This window comes from Narcine bancroftii, chromosome 4, assembly GCF_036971445.1.
Source record: "Narcine bancroftii isolate sNarBan1 chromosome 4, sNarBan1.hap1, whole genome shotgun sequence".
NCBI lineage: Eukaryota > Metazoa > Chordata > Chondrichthyes > Torpediniformes > Narcinidae > Narcine > Narcine bancroftii.
Genome location: NC_091472.1, coordinates 106,418,857 through 106,437,592, shown reverse-complemented (window position 1 = coordinate 106,437,592; position 18,736 = coordinate 106,418,857). Strand labels below are relative to the sequence as shown.

Below are 18,736 nucleotides of genomic sequence, written 5' to 3'. Positions count from 1 at the left end.
TATTATGTGACAATAATGGAATCTTTACCGTTTACCTTTACCATTGTATAGGATGACACTGAAATCTCCACCTATAATGTTGGTTTTGAGCGATACCCTTTGAATAAGATGATCCACCCAAATCTGGACACTTACTGCTGACTTGTGGATGCTGTTAAAAGCAAATCATATTTTAATAACAAATGACATCTGGCTAACTGGTCAATAATTTCCTTTCTGCTGAATTGCTCTCTTCTAGAATAGTGGGGTGATATTTGTGATTTTCCAGTCCCCTGGAGCCATACCAGAATCTATTGATTCCTGAAAGATAATTACGAATGCCTCCACAATCTTTACTGCTACTTCTTTCAGAACCCAGTGTGTAATATCCATTTGTCTGAGAGTCTTATCCATCCTCAGACTATTCAGCTTTCTGATCACCTTCTCCCTTGAAATAATAACCCTTGGACATCGAGCACACTGGCAATGTCTTCCACAGAAATGGGAACTGTGATATAGATTTGTCACTAGAAGTTCAAAACCAGTTGGGTTAAAGGACACAACCTGTTCATTAAGCAGGAATAAACAGGAAATCATACCATTAGTATGTTGTTCAAAGATTTTGGATTATATTAACACCAGAGGCACCAATATATTGCTGATATTAATCAATACAGCATGGAAATAGGTCTGTTAACACACCATCAAGCAGGTATTTATACTAATCCTATTCTCATCCCATTCTCACTAACTTCCTTGGCAGATTCCATCACTCACCTGGATTTGCTATGGGCAAGTAACAACGACCAATTAACCAATCAACCATCACACCTCTCAGGTGTGAGAGGGAACCAGGTAGCTGGAAGACATCACAGGGAGAACATACCAACTCCACACAGCCAGCAATGGAGATCAGGTCTGAACCTGGGTCACTGGAGCTGCAGAACTGCAGTTCTACTTGCTGAGCTACCCCATGTTCAAGTAGGATTTAAAATATTGTACTATGTTGGAATAGTTCCATTGAATTAAATGCTTTTTCAAAGTGTGATCATGACTTTTGAAGTTATAAAAGTGTTGATGTATGGGCAGGACTGTCGATAAAGGTTTCACCTAGTACAACCACATAGTACCGGGAATAGGCCCTTTTGAAAAAACCATGTCCAATTCAAGCAACATCCTTCCATCCCATTTATATTGATGTATCGATCGAGAAGCCTCAAAAATACTATCTTTGTCATCTGCTTTACCGCTAATTCTGGGAGTCTGTTCCAGGCACACACCACTCTCTGTGTAAAAATAATTAGCTCTACACATCTGCTTTAAACTTCCTTCCCCTCACCTTAAATACGTCCTCTCGTATGTGAAACTTTTACCCTGGGAAAAGATTCTGACTCCCCAATCAACACCTTGTGATTTTATATACCTCCATCACGTCTCTTCTCATTTCCTTAAGCTCTTATAACCCGACGTTTGTTCTATCGCTCCCCATAACTCATACCCTCTAAACCAGGAAACATTCTGATAAACCTCTTTTGCACCCTTTCCAAAGCCCCCATATCTTTCCTGTAATGGGGTGACCAGAATTGCACACAGTATTCCAAATGCAACTGAACTAAAATTTTGTATGGTTACTTTTGTGCTCATTGGTTACTTTCCACATGGAAAAAGGCTCAAGATCAGAACAAAAAATGGATACTGACTTTACGAGGGAATTTTACGTCCTCATCCATTGTGCATGGGGTTAAAATCCTATCTGGCTCCATTGCTTCAGACGTGGCTTCCATTTGACGAGGTGAGTGCAATGCATTTCTGTCGGCAGCACAGTGATGCAGCTGGCAGGGATGCTGCCTCACAGATGGTGATCTGGGTTTGATACCCACCTCCAGGTGCTCCAGTTTCATCCCACATCTCAAGGACTTGTGGGTTGGCAGGTTTGTCTCTAGTGTGTAGGAGCTCCATGAATCTGTGGAAGAGTTGATGGAAATGTGTGAAGATTGGGTCTTTCCCCCTTCAATATGACTACACTGGACCTGGAGAAGGCAGCTTTGAGATATGACAGCTTGGAAACATGATTAATTGCTATTTGCTGGATCACGTTCAAAGTTCTGACAAAGAAAGTCTTGACAAATAAAACTCCTCTATGTTAAAGAATCAAGGATAACTACAGGTAGATATGAACATACACACATATTACATAACTAGAACATTCAAATTTTATTCTGTGCAAAAATCCAATGTCTCAGTTGTACAGAGAATGCACAGTAAGTGATTACAGTATAAAAGGCTTTTAGATTGATTAACCCCAAAATTCTTGCCATATTGGTATACAAATGTTTAGTGCTGTTCTAAACTACAAATATAAATCACAAATGTTGTTTTATTTGAAGAAAAGGAGACAATCTACTGAAATGTAATCTTGATGCAAGCCTATTTTAGGTTAACAATTTGTTCCCATAATATAACCTGTACCAAACTGGCAATTGTCAATTTTGCTGAGGCTCAGAATACAACTCGATTGCCTCAATGAAGCAAAGATAACCATTGAATGAGCTGGCCTATGCATAAATTCCCTAACTTTTCTAGAAATGGACTGATAAGTAAAATAACACAAAACATGCATCTTTAAAATGCAAGGTGGAAAAAAAAACTTAATGAAACTTTTGGAAATATAGTCAATCTTGGACTATAGACTTGCCCTGAAGGATATCTTGCCGATTCACGGGAATTAAATCGCAAAGCAATTCAGAAATAAGACAATGAATGTAACTCACAGGAGTGCAGCAACTCCCAAGACTTGTACTTGCCTTACGATTTATCAGTAGTCCAACTGCTGAAGATGCCAAAGAGGCTCCTGCACCTGCCAGTTTCCCTCCTATAAATCTGACTGTTCTACATAATCGAAAAGAATATCACAAATCCTGTCAGCAGAATCAGAAATGCCATCTTTTGAAGCTTTTTTTCGACAGCTAAGAAGTGGAAGTCAATAAGTTTGTATGTTCCAGGATACCTGTGCAGTAGTTGACAAATATCCAGAACTAAACTGCCAGTAAGCAGCACACGAGTGGGATTAAATGCTTTGTGATGTGCAAATGACCTTAAAAAAAAAGTCTCTCAGGCTCCATAGCTGTTAATTTTGACATTCAATATTCCAAGTGAAGAATCAAGGATAGCTAAAACTACAACAGGAATCCAAGGAGCCAAGGAATGGCAGATGAAATTTAACTCTGATAAGTATGAAGTCTTGCACTTAGGGAAGTTCAATTGGGCCAGATTTTGCAAGGTGAGTGTTGTAGAATCAAGAGACTTGATGGTACAGGTACTCAGTTGCATGGAAATGGTGACGCAAGTAGACAGGATGGTGAAGGCTGCATTTAGCACACTTGCCTTCATCAGTGAGGGCAATGAGTCTAGGAGCTGGGACACCATGTTAAACTGTGCAAGACGTTGATGAGACCTCACTCAGAGTATGGATGCAGTCCGGTTATCCAGAATTAGGAAAGTTTTCATTAAGATGGTACACATGCACAAAAGATACACAAAAATGTTGCTGGGACTGGCAGGCTTGAATTATAAGGAGAGGCTAGGCTTTTTCTCCCTGGAGCTTAAGATGATAAGAAGGGACTTTTTCCAGAGGTTTATAATAGGTAAGATAATAGGTAAGATAAATAGTTGTGGTCTTTTTAAAACTAGAGGGCATAAACATGAGGTAAGAGGGGAAAGACTGAAAAGAGGCCTGAGGGGCACCTTCTTCACAGAGGGTGGTGGTTATATGGAGTCGCTGTCAAACTACATGAGAGAGATGGGGAAAATTGTAACACTTAATAGACATTTATGAAGGTAGATATATCGGAAAGGTTCAGAGTTATAGGCTGAATGTACGCAAATGGGACTTGTTTGGTTGGCATGGACAAGATGGGCTAAAGGGCTTGCTTCCATGACACTAATCACGTGAAATGATGAGCTTTTCCATTTTTAAAAATATCTTGGTCAGCATGACAAATCATCTTCATAAAAGACCAGAAAAAGGGGATCCTGACTCCATTGATGCTAACTTTTTGCTACATCATTGCCAGGCTATTCTATGTATCTATGTAAAGTTTTGAATTCAATTAGCTTTTTGAACATGCTTGATTCAATCCCATTTTCTCCATTCTGAATGTGCTTCAATGTCTTTCAGCATCAATCCCTTCCTTTAGAGCTCCCCATGCAATGAATAATTCTATTCCATAACCAATCTGGTTATGAAAGGAGAAACATGATAGATTCCTTCAGGGTAATTTGTCAGTCATCAGGAAACTTTCAGTGCAAGGAATATTTTATTTTCTGTGAAAGTAAGGAGAAAAAAGTTGGAGACCTATCTAGGCCTGTGATCCTTTTCTGCAGCCCCAAGCTTCCCCGAAGGAGCAAGGCGACCATGGCAATAAGGTAGCAGAGAGAACACCTCTTACCAGTCACTATGCTTTCTGGATGCTCAAGTGCAGTGACAATCAGAGAAGAAACCACCAGATAAGCCTTTGTCTTTTTTAAAAAAAATCTGTGTCTCTTCCTCCTCCACTGGTAGCCAGAACTCTCTCACCTGTGAGGTTTGAGATCCGTTCCTGATTTTCCTGTCCCTGACACTTGTGCAAGGCCCACCACAAGCAAGAAATTTGACACTGCCAGAGATGGATGAGTTTATTGGACTTTGGGTACTTCTATTTATTGACCATGAAGAGGAGTCAGGAAAACTGTTCTAATGTCCCATAGCAAGCCTCCTAAGTGACCTCACTTGTGCTCCTCGATCTCAGACCAAAGTTAGTACCAAACTGCATGCCTGTTTGAAACTAGTACCTGAAAATAGGCTCATTGCACCTAGGAGTGCTTGATCCAGATGTGAAAATATATAGTTACTGTTTCGGAATGTGCACTCATAAATGCTATAATGGAATGGTGAAGTGGTAATTGATTGCAATAAAGATACAATGAGGTAAACAAATGACTTTAGATACAAGTAAAACAGGAAGTTAGATACAATATTGGGTTTGCCTTTCTACCCTGGATATCACCTGGCACCTCAGCAGAGAAGGGCTACAACAGGTTGATTCAAGTCACAGGTAAATCTGGAAGTTAATTGTGTGGCCACGTGCACCTTCTTCATTGTGAGGCCCACCCTGACCTGAAAAATAATGTAATTTTGTTTTGTTTTTATGATTTTTTTTTCTCTTTTTTTCTCTCTCTCTCACACATACACATGCACTTTCTCATGCCCTCCTTTATAATACTAAGGCTCCTTTTGGATGAAGAACTGTTCTCATCAAGGTTAGGTGATGGATGATTACAGGAAAAGCAGAAGGTTTCACTCAGGAAAAAGGCTGGGTTAGCCACTGAGTGTATTAGAGTGGTTCAGCATCCAGACTCTTGCTATTTCCTTCACCTTGTGTTCTTTCCACAGATTTATGGGATGACATGGTCCAGGAGGCAGACCTATGCCAGCTCTTTGAAAGAGCCAGCCAAACCCGTGCCATTTTCATCCCATCCCTTGTCCATTTCCTCCTTTTCAAATGTTTATCCAAATCCCTTTGAAAACAGTATTACTATCTAATTACTCCATGCTTTAATGACAGTAAGAAGAAACAGTGGCTGGGACGGAACTCAGTGGGTCGAGCAGCACGAGAGGGAGAAAAAGAATGGTCGATGTTTTGGGCTGGAACCTTTCATCAAAGCAGCCCAAAACATCAACCATTTTTTTTCTCCCACTGATGCTGCTCGACCCGCTGAGTTCTTCCAGTACATTGTGTGTTGCTGCAGATTCCAGAGTCTGCAATCTCCTCTGTGTCCCCTCTAATGCTAGTGCAATTTAATGCACATAAAGTCACCTTAATTCCTTTGCCTGTTATGTTAAATCAATGCCCTCTAATAACTGATCTATAAGGAAAACATTCTCCTTATTCACACTGTTAAAACTCTCCATGTTTTGAGGCCTCCATCATTTCTCCTCTTAAACATCTCTGCTCTGAGGAAAACTTCCCACATTTCTCGTCTCGCCACATAACTGAAGTCCTCTATCCCAGATACCATTCCAGTCAATCAATTCTGCACCAGTGTGGAACTGGACACAGTTTAGTCTGCCTGGAGCAGTAACAACTTCCCTGCACAAAGGCCACGTAATATTTCACAGCACAATGCCATAATCAGATGATTTTGGGGCTAAACTGAAACCCAGATAGTATCAAGGACAGAAAGCATTGCTGTATCACTGTGCACAGCTGCAAGGAGAATGATCCAAAGAACAATTTCATTTATCAGCACACACATTATTTTCAAGACAGGGAAAAAAAAACAATATACATCATGAATAATAAAAAAAATCCCCAAATTAATTGTTACCTTATATGCCCAGATGTTTATAAGAATAATAAATTCTGGCTTAAAAATATAATAATAAAAAAACTTCTCAGTTAACCAGCAACTGCTATCAAATTAATAGGTCTCTGGGATCCACAGAAACACAGTCTTCCTGTAAAGATAAAACCATTTATGCAGCCTGCGCCCAAACTGATTTTATTCCCACTTTTTAAGTCCAAGAGTAGGATGCAAAACATCCAACTACCATGTCAGTTTTACTGATGCATTGCATCTGACTGGTCTTTGCCACACACAGAGTGAATACCTTTTGCAAGACGATGCAATAACCCCAATAACCAGCTGCATTTCTTGCAAAGCACTGCTCACAGTTCCAAGAACATTGGCAAGGCTTCACATGCGAAGGTCTACTGGGTTATCAGAGCATGCATCCACTGGCATGCTGCAAAGGTTAGCTGCTCAAATAAAACCAGACTTCAGGGTGGCAATAGAAATGACAATAGAAATCCTTGCTCAGGTAGTTCTGTTATATTCCTCAGAATCCACATTGACATTGGTGGAAAGGTCACTGTGAAGACGCTTGTAGACGAAATGGAAAAGCTGTGGCTGGGGCCTACTGTGCAGTTCTGCTTTAATTTTCTGTGGGAAGGTGTCGAGAGCCAATTGCTGCCAAGTGTCATTTATAAGGAGAAAGAGCCCATAGCTCTGAATGTCCTCGACTTGGAACTTGGCTGCACACAGGGCACACAACTCTTCTGTCGTGGTAAACGGTTGTACCAGTAATGTCTTGGCAGTGCAGCCACTTGACATATTGTTGAAGGCCACACGTAGGTAGTTCTATGTGAATTGAGAGAAAGATCATTTTAGCACAGCTTGAAAGAAGCACAAAGCTAATCACTTCTTAAATCTCTATAAATGATAATTGATTGCATGCAAATGATAATTGCACTATAATCTCCACAGATGAAGTTCCATATTTGAGACCCACTGCAATGAGATACAATCATTGCTAAAAACCAAGACAGCTGCAAAGGAACCTATCTGGATCAAATCATTCCTTTTCCAACGCTGAAATCCCTTTTGCACGATTCCAGATACAAGAAATGAAATGACCCCAAGTCTTGCAGTATTATGATAAGGATGGATGTTTACAGCATCTGTAAGTGGCACCACTGGCATAAATGCTACAGTCCATTGCTCGCTAATTGCATTGTTGCACTCGTTCAATGCTAAGGGCCATAACCTACAGTCTTTCTGCATTAGGGCTGTGTTTTATGTACTGGATATGACTTGACGTCAACCATGTGCTGTAAACATTAAATCGTCAAACATTATCAGAAAAATAGGGGGTAGGTGTCAGCAGTTTTGGAGGGCTTGATTATAGTGATTTAAACAACCTTCTAATTGGTCCCCATTGTTCAAGTCCACCTCAACACAGGAACTTCTATTTTTAGGCTAAAGCTTGTAAAACAAGGTGCTCCACAGAAACGCAATGCCGAGCAGCCATGGTAAGTTCTTGAGGGACCCACCTGAAAATCTTCCACAGTTGGAATGCTTCTATTGTTGGTCGTCCTTCTTTTGTGCCATTGGTTCAGAGTGTTCCTGGCTTGGGAGCTCAGTAACCTGGCTGCCTGCTCCTCTTGGAAATTCTTTATCAGTGAGAGAGCTCCATACGCGCTAGTCAGGTAATACCCACCTAGATGGAGTAAAACAGCAGGGTTTAACACTACAGCTGTACTCACCTTAATAATGTACTAATTCTGAATTTACAAGCTCCAGATGAACCATTGGATATTACAAACATTTCAATTCTTAAACTTCATGCCTTATTTTAATACACAAAAGTGCTGGTGAAACTCTTCAGAACACACAGCATTCTTTAGGGTAAAGATTACCTACATTACCTACAGTTAGAGGTTGTATAAAATGGTGTGAGGAGGGGCAGGGAGAGAGGGAGCAGCATAGGCCCACAGGCAAGATGGATAGGGGTGGGGGGCAGAAAAGAAAAAAAGCTGGGAAGTGATAGAGGGAGGGGATAGCTCTGGGGGCGGGGGGGGGGGGTGTGGGGTGGGGAAGAGAGGGAGAGAGAGCCTAATGGAAACTGGAGGTCAACATTAATGCCATCTAGTTGGAGAGTGCTCAGATGGAATATTACCTGTTGTTCCTCCAATTTTCTGGTGGCCTCTGTTTGGCATGGCATGAGATCATGACAGACACATTGGCATGGGAGTGGGGCGGTTGGCCACTGGGAGGTCCCTGCTACAGATATGCCAGAGCAAAGGTGCTCAACAAAGCGATCTCCCAGTCTGCGGCCTGTCTCTCTGATGTAGAGGAAGCCACAAGAGGACCACTGGGCACTCTCCAACCAGATGGTGTTAACATAAATTTCTCTGGTTTCCATTAGGCCACTCCCCATCTCTGTCTCTCTGTCCCCTTTCCTTCAGCTCCCCACCCACTTCCCTCTCCATTTAGAGAGCTATCCCCTCCCCTATCACTTCCCAGCTTTATTCTCTTCTACTCTCTCACCCAGATCTACCTAGGAATTCTTGCCTGTTCCCCCCACTGTTTTATTCAGGTACCTTCCTGCTTTTTGCTCTCATCTTGTCAAAGGGCTCAGGCCTGAAACATTGGTTATGAACCTTTACCATAAAGAACACTGTTTGTTCTGCTGTTTCTCCAGCACTTTTGTGCATTAAACTGCAATCAGAGCATCTGCAGACTTTCTTGTCTAACTTCATACCTTCTTGATTCATTGAGAAAAATACTGCAGCCAAAGTACAGGATTGGACACCAATCATATAGTTGGAACACCTGGTGAAGGTTAACATTTACAACAAGGTATAGCTTGTAGGTTTATTTTTTTTTTATATAGAGAGTATTGGTGTTGAAAGAAAGCAAAAGAAACTTGTTGAAAGAGAAGTCTCCATTATACAACTTGTTTTGTATGACGATACTAATTCAAATATAATGAAAAGCTAGAAATGTACAAGAACATGAACAGGCTTTTGCTTTGACCCATGATGTCTGCACTGAATAGGATGCCTAATTAAACGACATCTCTGCTGCTTGCACATAATCCATATTCTTCCATTCTTTGCAATACTCCTGTGTCTATCTCGAAACCTCAAACTTTTTGTCCACTTCCATCAGAGAATTGGTTCTGGGCAGAAACATTTGTCAAAGGTGGAAGATTTGGCAGAATGTTAATTTGCATCTTTCTTCCAGCACCGACCTGCTAGAAATGCTCAGGAACATCTCGGTGAGAAGGCTTGGAATAATAAGCACCAAATGTATACAATCATTGTGGATTCTTCAGGCCTTCAACACGTTCTCATCATCACTTCCCTGCCCTTGCCTTTCACTGTCAGACAGGAACTTCTCAATGTGATGAAGGTATCTCTTACCTCAAACCCAAGTTAGCAATGAGTTCCACACCATTATTATTCTGAATAAATTCATTTCTACCAGCCACCCCCATGCAACTATGGTGGAACCTTCTCTCCAAAAACTAACACATTCTTGATCTCTGCAAAAGAAAATCTTTCTTCCTTTTTCACCCTTTTGAGGCCCATCAATTATATCTCCTTGGCATCTTCTGGTTACTAGTAAACCTAGCCAATCTTTCCAAATAGTCATTTATCTGCAACCTTGCAGTGTCGTCGCAAGTTGTCTCTACATCCTCTGCAGTACTACCACATCCAGTGTTGTGACCAGAACCTTACACACTAACATATATGTGGCTCACCACTGTTCCATGTATTCAATGCCTGAACATTTCACCTGCCAAGCTCGGGCCATGAAACTCAATGATCCTGCTGGTCCAATGTGCTTCTTGGGATCCTCCAACCTGTTGCATGTTCCTTTGCCTTGTTTGCTCATTGCAGATGACTACCTCAGATCTCCAATCTCAATTATAGAGTCCCATCCCAAAATGTTGACTGACCATTTCTCCCTAAGGATGCTGCCTGACCCATTGAATCCATAGCAGCTCTTTGTTTGCTCATGATGGCAGCATGCGCAGACTTTGTGTTTTACATTATATTGTAACTGTGTGGCAAGATTTAACTGCAAAACTTTCACTTTACCACACTTATCACCTTTAATGCTCAATGCTTGTTATCTCTCTGGATTGCATTCCAATTGTCATCTTTTGAGTGCTCAATATTCATAGAAATTGCAGGGGCTCTGGCAGAAATATTTAAAATGTCCTTATCCTGGGTGTGGTTCTGGAGGATTGGAGGGTAGCTCATGTTGTTCTGTTATTTAAAAAAGGCTCCAAAGGTAGCCCTGGAAATTGTACACCATCGATCCTGCCATCAGTAGTAGGTAAATTATTGGAAGGTGTTCTAAGAGATCAGATATACAATTATTTGGAGAGTCAGGGACTGATTAGGGATAGTCAACATGGCTTTGTGCGTGGTGGGCCATGTTTGACCAATCTTATAGATTTTTTTGAGGAGGTTAACAGGAACCTTGACAAAGGAAAGGTGTGGATGTTGTCTCCATGGAGTTTAGCAAGGCTTTTGACAAGATCTCACATGGGATGTTAGTCACGAAGATTCAGATGCTCAGTATTCATGCTGAAGTAGTAAAATAGATTTAACAATAGCTGGACAGGAGAAGCCAGAGAGTAGTGGTGGGTGATTGCTTCTCAGAATGGAGGCCTGTGCCTCAGGGATCAGTTCTGGGACTGTTGTCTGTCATTTATATCAGTGATCTGGATGATAATGTGGAAAACTGGATCAGCAAGTTTGCAGATGACATCTTAGATTGGATGCCTTGTGGACATTGAAGATTTTCAAAGCTGGCAGAGGGATCAAGACCAGCTAGAAAAATAGGCTGAAAAATGGCAGATAGAATTTAATGGAGACAAGTATGAGGTGTTGCATTTTGGAAGGACAAACCAAGAAAGGACATACATGGTGAATGGCAGGGAACTGAGGAGAGTGGTAAAACAGAGGGATCTGGGAATACAGATACATAATTCCCTGAAAGTGGAGTCACAGGTGGATAGGGCTGTAAAGAGAGCTTTTGGCATATTGGCCTTCATGAATCAATGTATTGAGTACAGGAGTTGGGTTGTTATGCTAAAGTTATACCAGACATTTGTGAGGCCAAATTTGGAGTATTGTGTTCAGTTTTGGTCACCAAACTACAGGAAAGATATCAATAAGATGGAAAAAGTGCAGAAAAGATTTATTAGAATGTTGTCTGAACTTCAGGAACTGAGTTACAGGGAAAGGTGAAATAGGTTAGAACTTTATTCCCTGGTGTAGAAGAATGAGAGGAGATTTGATAGAGGTACTGGTATTTAAAATTATGAGAGGCTTTTTCCACTGAGGGTAGGTGAGATACAAACCAGGGGACATGAGTTAAGGGTGAAAGGAGAAAAGTTTAGGTGGAACTTGGGGGGGGGGAGGGGTCTTCTTCACATAGAGAGTGGTGGGAGTGAAAAAAATGAGCTGAAGCAAATGCTGGCTCAATTTTAACATTTAAGAAAAATTTGGACAGGTGCTTGGATGGGAGAGGTATGGAGGGCTATGGATTGAGTGCAGGTCAGTGGGACTAGGCAAAAAAAATGGTTCAGCACTGACCAGAAGGGCCTGTTTCTGTGTGTTGTAATATTCTGCAGCCCAGTGGGACACACCCCCCGTGGCCCAGTAGGACTCCCTCCCCCACAGTCCTGTGAAATCTTCCTGCAACCCCTAGCTTCCTCCTTCACTGCCAAGTTGTCCAATTAACTGCACCCTTTATTCATGAGGGTGCTGATGGCTAGCAGGGCTCCCAAGGGCGGGGGGGGAGTGGGGGGTTTGGGGGTTTGGAATCAGGGCCAAGGCGGCTGTAATGTGGACACCTCGAGCTTGGGTTCACCGGTGCACTGGACAGGAGGATGCGCAGTTACAGAAGTTATGAAGCTCAGGACATGGTAGCGGGATCCAAGGACACTCTCTGAAGGGACTCCCTTTTGCTTCTCTTTCTCGTCTCGACATAGGTGCTGGGATAGTGGCACTTCTCTATGTTTCTTTAAAGCAACCGTGAAGGTGGCACACTAATGCCTCTATTTTCTACAGAGTGAAGAGATGTGGCAAGTTGTCGAATACTCCATCAAGCCTCTGCACATCTGCGCTGTGGAAAGTATACTGACTCGTTGCATCACAGCCTGATTTGGAAATTCAGGTGCCCAGGAATGCAAAAGGCCGCAGAAGGTAGCAAACGTAGCCAGGTTCATCGCAGCTCCAATCTCAAATCCATTGAACACATTTCTGTGATGCACTACCTCAAGAGCACAGAGCAAAGATCATGAAGGACCCCCATCACCCTGGTCACAACCTCTTCTCACTGCTACCTTTGGGCAGAAAGTACAGAAGCCTGAAGACCGGAACCTCTAGATTTAAGAAGAAGTTTTATCCAATAGTTAACCCTAACCTTCTTGTACTACACTAACCATGAACTACTCCAGGACTACCAAAAAATATCTGCACTTTTGAAATATCACTTTTATTACATTATCTGTAATTATAACTATTTATTTATCTTTATTTTATGTTTATCATCCTCTCCATACTGGGATAATTTAATGTGTGCTATTTTAAGCCCTTTTCACACTTGCAAGTGATCCCAGGTATCAAACATCAATCGGCCTTTAAAGTGCCAAGAGTGAAAACAAAATCAGCTCAATCAGCTCAGGTGAAGTCATCTCAACCCCTGGTACAATCCCTGGTAATCTGCAGATGCCAGTGTTGCAGTCAGGCAAGTGTGAAAGGGCTAATTGGATTATGGGTTTGAAATGACCCAAGTTTTTGTGTGAGTGCAGAGAGAAATGATTAAAATGAAGGTATAAACTTTGCCATGGGAAAGTGGCAGTGGGGGAGAGAGAGAGAGAGAGAGAGAGAGAGAGAGAGAGGGGAAATAAATAGCCACAGCGGAGAATTTTTAAACAGCGTGGGAAAATTGGTAACATTTATAGTGCACAATTTATCACGAACGTGGGGAAAAAAGCAGTGGTGGGCTTCACAGAATGCCATGCAGCAGAGAAACCCTCCATGAATATTCCATGCAAGCAGCTGGGCACAGAGCCCCTTCTCTGCCGCATGGCATTCTGGGAGGGCAGGTCCACCATAGCTTTTTCACCTATGGTATTTATAAATTGTACACGATAGCGCTGCTACCATTCCCACACTGTTTAAATTGTACACGATAGCGCTACCACCATTCCCACACTGTTTAAATTGTACACGATACTGCTACCATCATTCCCACACTGTTTAAATTGTACACGATAGCACTACCACCTTTCCCACGCTGTTTAAATTGTACACGATAGCGCTACCTTTCCTACGTTGTTTAAATTGTACACAATAGCACTACCATCTTTCCCACGCTGTTTAAATTGTACACGATAGTGCTACCACCTTTCCCATGGTGTATATATTGTGCGCTATAGCACTACAAACATTCAAATGCTATATAAATTGAGCGGTACAGCGTTTAAAAATTGTCCGCTATTGCTATTTATTGCTCACACTTTCCCACGGTCCCTTATAAAGGTTTATGTAGGTCGCCACAACAACAACAGGAGCCGAAGGGCTCATACTGTGCAGGACATAAAGCTGAATTATGTTATAATTATGCATGATTAATTTTGTTCAAATATAAGATTATAATACATTGATCAGGATTTAGGGCAGTTTCACCATCACTTGATGCGTCATGATATCACTGGTAGAAAAGTCTTAACCCCAGGGATAGCTCCTTGCAAGTGTGAAAGTGTTCACTGTCCCGGTTAGGAGCGGTCAAGTGTGAAAAGCCAAACCCCAACTCTATCCCAGGAAAATGAACGGCCAATTTAGTGGGATGCAAGTGTGATAGGGGCTTTGGTTGTTTTCTTTTAAAAGAGAACCCATTTGGCTGCACCAAATAATAATTTCAGTGCATACGTACGATGCCCTTATGTATATGAAAATAAATATATTATCAAATATACTTTTGTGTACAGTAAATGGAGTCTTAGTCACAGCACCTATAGTCACATTTAAACTACTGTCACAAAGAAATACACCCTGCCATTGTTACACTTAACTTTTTAATTTACTTATTATAATAGAGGATGGCCTCCTTCTGGCCATGATGGCTCTTACCATTTCCCTTTCCACTGCATTCCTCTTTTTATTAAACTTGTTCTCTTGACTTGCCCCTGGCTGCATTGTAGCATCATTAACTCAGAAGCATTGGGATGTGGTAGGAAATGCAAGAGTGGCCAAAGGAAACCCAAGTAATCAGATGGATGTTTCTTAAAACAATTGCACTGGTTGGTACTGCAATTTTGCTCATTTTAAGGTCAGCTGGTGGGATTTAATGAAGCCACAAGAGCCCGTGAATGCTGGAATCATGAGGGGGAAAAAAAATGAACAAACTACTGGAGGGTCTCAGTGGGTCAGGCAGCATCTGTGGAGGGAAATGGACACTCAGTGTCTTGGGTCAAAAGCTTGTTTCAGGGTAGTGAAATTTAAGGTTGGGGATCACTCACAGTAAACCAGGACTACTTTTTACGCACAGATGTTTGGCTAAGATGGTACATCGATGAACCAAAGACACTCCCTTACTTTTCCTGCACTACTCTTTTTATTGTTTATAGTTATATTGTACGATGGTTTATAATATGAATGTTTGCCCTACGATGCTGCCACAAAACACTGAATTTCAAGACAATAAATTCTGATTCTGACATTATTTCTTGAAACCGTAAGAGGGGGCCAAAACATGTTAAATAAGCAGGTTTTTTTTTCCTAAATGGAATTCGCTATCTGTACAAGTGATTGGTCTGGTGAACAATCTTCAGATGGTGTGTGGGCTTTTCCAGGCATGTAAAACAGTGGATCAGGCAACTTGCTCACCTCATAGACAAGGAACAATGACACCGTGTGGCACAGAGTTAATTTCATGAAGGTATTAAATCAATGATTTTCTTTTATAATCAGACAACATTTCCAATTTAAAAGTGCTTGTGTTGTATCACAGACAATGTGCCAAACTGGAGCAGGAGGAAGAACATCTTGTACCCAAACAGTGACATACTTTCTTGTAAACAGGATGTGTAAACCATTTCCTTGCAAAATAATTCCCAGCTAACCCCAGCTATGTGCCAGGAATGCATTCCAATAAGCTCCCTCTATTCATTTCTTTATTCTGCAAGAGGTTGAGAATTTGTCTTTATCAGTCACCCACCTACACTCAATTCAGCACAAAGGTTTTTAAATAAATAGTACCACAATTAAATAGTGGCTGTGGTTTATCTTAATTTTAGATCAACACTATGCATTTCTGATTCAACTCTGTTACAAATGAATACTGTGATACTTTTCCATTTATTTCCGTTTACAACTCTTCCTCTTCCAAATTCTCTCGAGTTGTACACAAGTTCAGAGTGGAGGCAATGAACATTTTACCATTTGTTTGGTTGTTGTAACAACTTCCTTCATTAACATAATAACGTGTTTAGGTAACCGTGGAAGCAAACTATTCCTTCCCTTCATGGCAAAAGTATGGCTCTGCCAAACGTTTGAATGACTCATGAAATAGAATTACAATTCACAAGATCGCATAATTCTTTGTATCAGGTCTGTCAGCAATTCCCTGGAAATTATGAAAGCTTGTAAATTATTTGCTGAGCAGAATCGCAACACTCTCCATCATCACTAAAAAAGCTGTGATCCGTACCTTCACCATGCAGTAGTGATGGGTCCAAGAGCTCCATCATGTATTCAATCTCAATGTCCAATTCGGGCATGTCACACTGGGCGATTATATAGGTCAACATGGGCAGGAAATCATCAGCCCCATATAATCTTCCTGTTGATGCAATTACATTAAAGATTAGAAATTTTCCAGACAGTTTAGTCACGTGATGGAGTAGTGGCCGGACGGTGAACTCCAGCCCTCTCCAGAAAAGTCGGGAAAAACAAGAGAAAATACAAAGGCACAGAAATACAAGTTAAAGAAAAGTGAGTATAAAGGTGGAAAGAAGATGGAGACAAAAGAAGAAAAATCAAAATCAACGGTAAGAAGAGAGGAAGAGAAGACAACGGAGGAAGAAGGAGAAGGCCTTACCTGTCCGAAGAGGCCCGCTGTGGAGAGAGGAGCCCACTACCTCAGGTCGGTAGAAAAAGAACTACATCAATGGCTCACAGAGCCGAGTAAAAGTGCACAACCGCGCATGCGCGACTCCTCGCGCATGCGCGATGCGCATGAAAAAAAACACACCGACGGGAGGGGGGACCAGCTGGGGAGTCGATCTCCACAGCCGGCAACGACAGCTGCAGAACACCTGCAGCAAGAAGAGACCACAGAAAGCAATGAAAACAAGAAAGAAGAGAAGGAAAGGGCAACAAAGAAACAACAGAAGCCAAACCAGAGGAAGAAGAAGAGGAAGAATACAGTGAAATAGATAAAGGGAAAGGCAAGGTAAAGGATATACTTGCTCTTGTTAGAGGATACATGGAGTCATTTAAAGAATGGCAAACACAGGAATTCAATGATTTAAGAAGAAGAATAAACAACACAGAAGAGAAAGTGAATAAAATAGATATGACCTTAACAGAAATGGGGAAAAAAATGGACAAGATGGAAGAACGGGCAATAGCAGCAGAAATGGAGGTAGAAAACTTAAAAAAAGAAATTGGAGGAATCTAATAAAAAAACTAAAGAGACACAAGAACTACTAGCTCAAAAAATAGATATAATGGAAAATTATAACAGAAGAAATAACATAAAGATAGTGGGCCTTAAGGAAGATGAAGAAGGCAAGAATATGAGGGAGTTTATAAAAGAGTGGATCCCTAAGACCCTAGGATATCCAGAACTACAGCAAGAAATGGAAATAGAAAGGGCACATAGAGCATTGGCCTCTAAACCACAACCACAACAAAAACCAAGATCTATTGTAGTAAAATTGCTAAGATATACTACAAGAGAAAAGGTACTGGAGAAGACAATGGAAAAAGTAAGAGAGGGCAACAAACCACTGGAGTATAAAGGGCAAAAAATCTTCATTTATCCAGATATAAGTTTTGAACTCCTAAAGAAGAGAAAAGAGTTCAATACAGCAAAGGCGATTTTATGGAAGAAAGGGTATAAATTTACACTGAAGCATCCTGCGGTATTGAAAATATTTATTCCAGGACAACAAAACAGACTGTTCTCGGATCCAGAAGAAGCACGAAAATTTGCAGAACAATTACAAAAATAGACTGAGGGATGAAGATGGGTAATGAGAGTAAAAATGATCACGATTGATATGCATGTGGGTAAAGACAAAAATAGACTGAGGGATGAAGACAGGTAATGAGGGTAAAAATGACCACGATGGGCAAACGTGAAAGTATCTGTAATTAGAGGAAAACATAGATAGTATAGACAAGAATTAATAAGGGAAGGTAATGGAATAGAGAGAATAAGGAGGGAATTAAAAGAGTGACCTTTGTGACATATGAAAAGTGAAATCTTTTCTGGGGGGGGCTGGGTGGGGGAAAAGAGCGGTCACTGCAAAATCAGTTGACGCTTGCGAGTGGATTCGCAAATCCAAATGGAGAGGGGAGATGTGGTTGTCCGACAAGGGATAAAGGACAACTCAGGAGGGGAAGGGGAGATTGGGGATAAAGAAGATAGAAATAGGAGAATAAGGAAAATGTTGGATGTTGTAGGAATGTTGTCTGGTAAAGAGTTGAAAATAAGAAAACAGAAATGGAAAAGGAGGAAAGGTAATGATGGAAAAACGGAAAGAGAAGATAAACAAAATATAAAATGGCTACGCTGAACTATATGACTTTAAATATTAATGGAATACATAACCAAATTAAAAGGAAGAAACTACTAAATTTACTGAAAAAGGAAAAAATAGATATAGCATTTGTCCAAGAAACACACTTAACTGAATTGGAGCACAAGAAATTAAAGAGAGATTGGGTAGGACATGTAACAGCAGCATCGGATAATTCAAAAGCAAGAGGAGTGGCTATATTAATTAGCAAAAATGTGCCATTTAAAATAGAAGAGGAAATAATAGATCCAGCAGGGAGATATGTTATGATAAAATGTCAGATATATTCGGAGCTTCGGAATCTACTTAATATATATTCACCTAACGAAGAAGATCAAAAGTTTATGCAAGATATCTTTTTGAAGGTAGCTAATACGCAAGGGAACATACTAATAGGAGGGGATTTCAACCTGAATTTGGATCCAAATATGGATAAAACGGGGAAAAAAATTAACAGGAAGAACAAAGTAACCAAATTTATAATTAAATCAATGCAAGAAATGAAACTTGTGGACATATGGAGGAAACAAAACCCAAAAGAAAAGGAATACTCATACTACTCGACTAGACATAAAACATACTCAAGAATAGACCTATTTT

At 40.9% G+C, this 18,736-nt stretch overlaps 1 protein-coding gene across 5 annotated transcripts in view; it reads right to left on the bottom strand.

Moving 5' to 3' along the window:
• Window positions 1-2,169: 2,169 nt before the first annotated feature.
• LOC138760958 (ras and Rab interactor 2-like) overlaps window positions 2,170-18,736 on the bottom strand; it is a 216,276-nt gene continuing 199,709 nt past the window's right edge. For all 5 annotated transcript variants that reach the window (XM_069932367.1, XM_069932363.1, XM_069932364.1 and 2 more), the window contains 3 exons: window positions 16,039-16,170; window positions 7,851-8,017; window positions 2,170-7,158 (listed from right to left, as the gene is read on the bottom strand). In XM_069932367.1, the coding sequence (XP_069788468.1) occupies window positions 6,835-7,158; window positions 7,851-8,017; window positions 16,039-16,170 (623 nt within the window). In that variant the 3' untranslated portion in view covers window positions 2,170-6,834. The remainder of the gene's footprint in view (window positions 7,159-7,850; window positions 8,018-16,038; window positions 16,171-18,736) is intronic.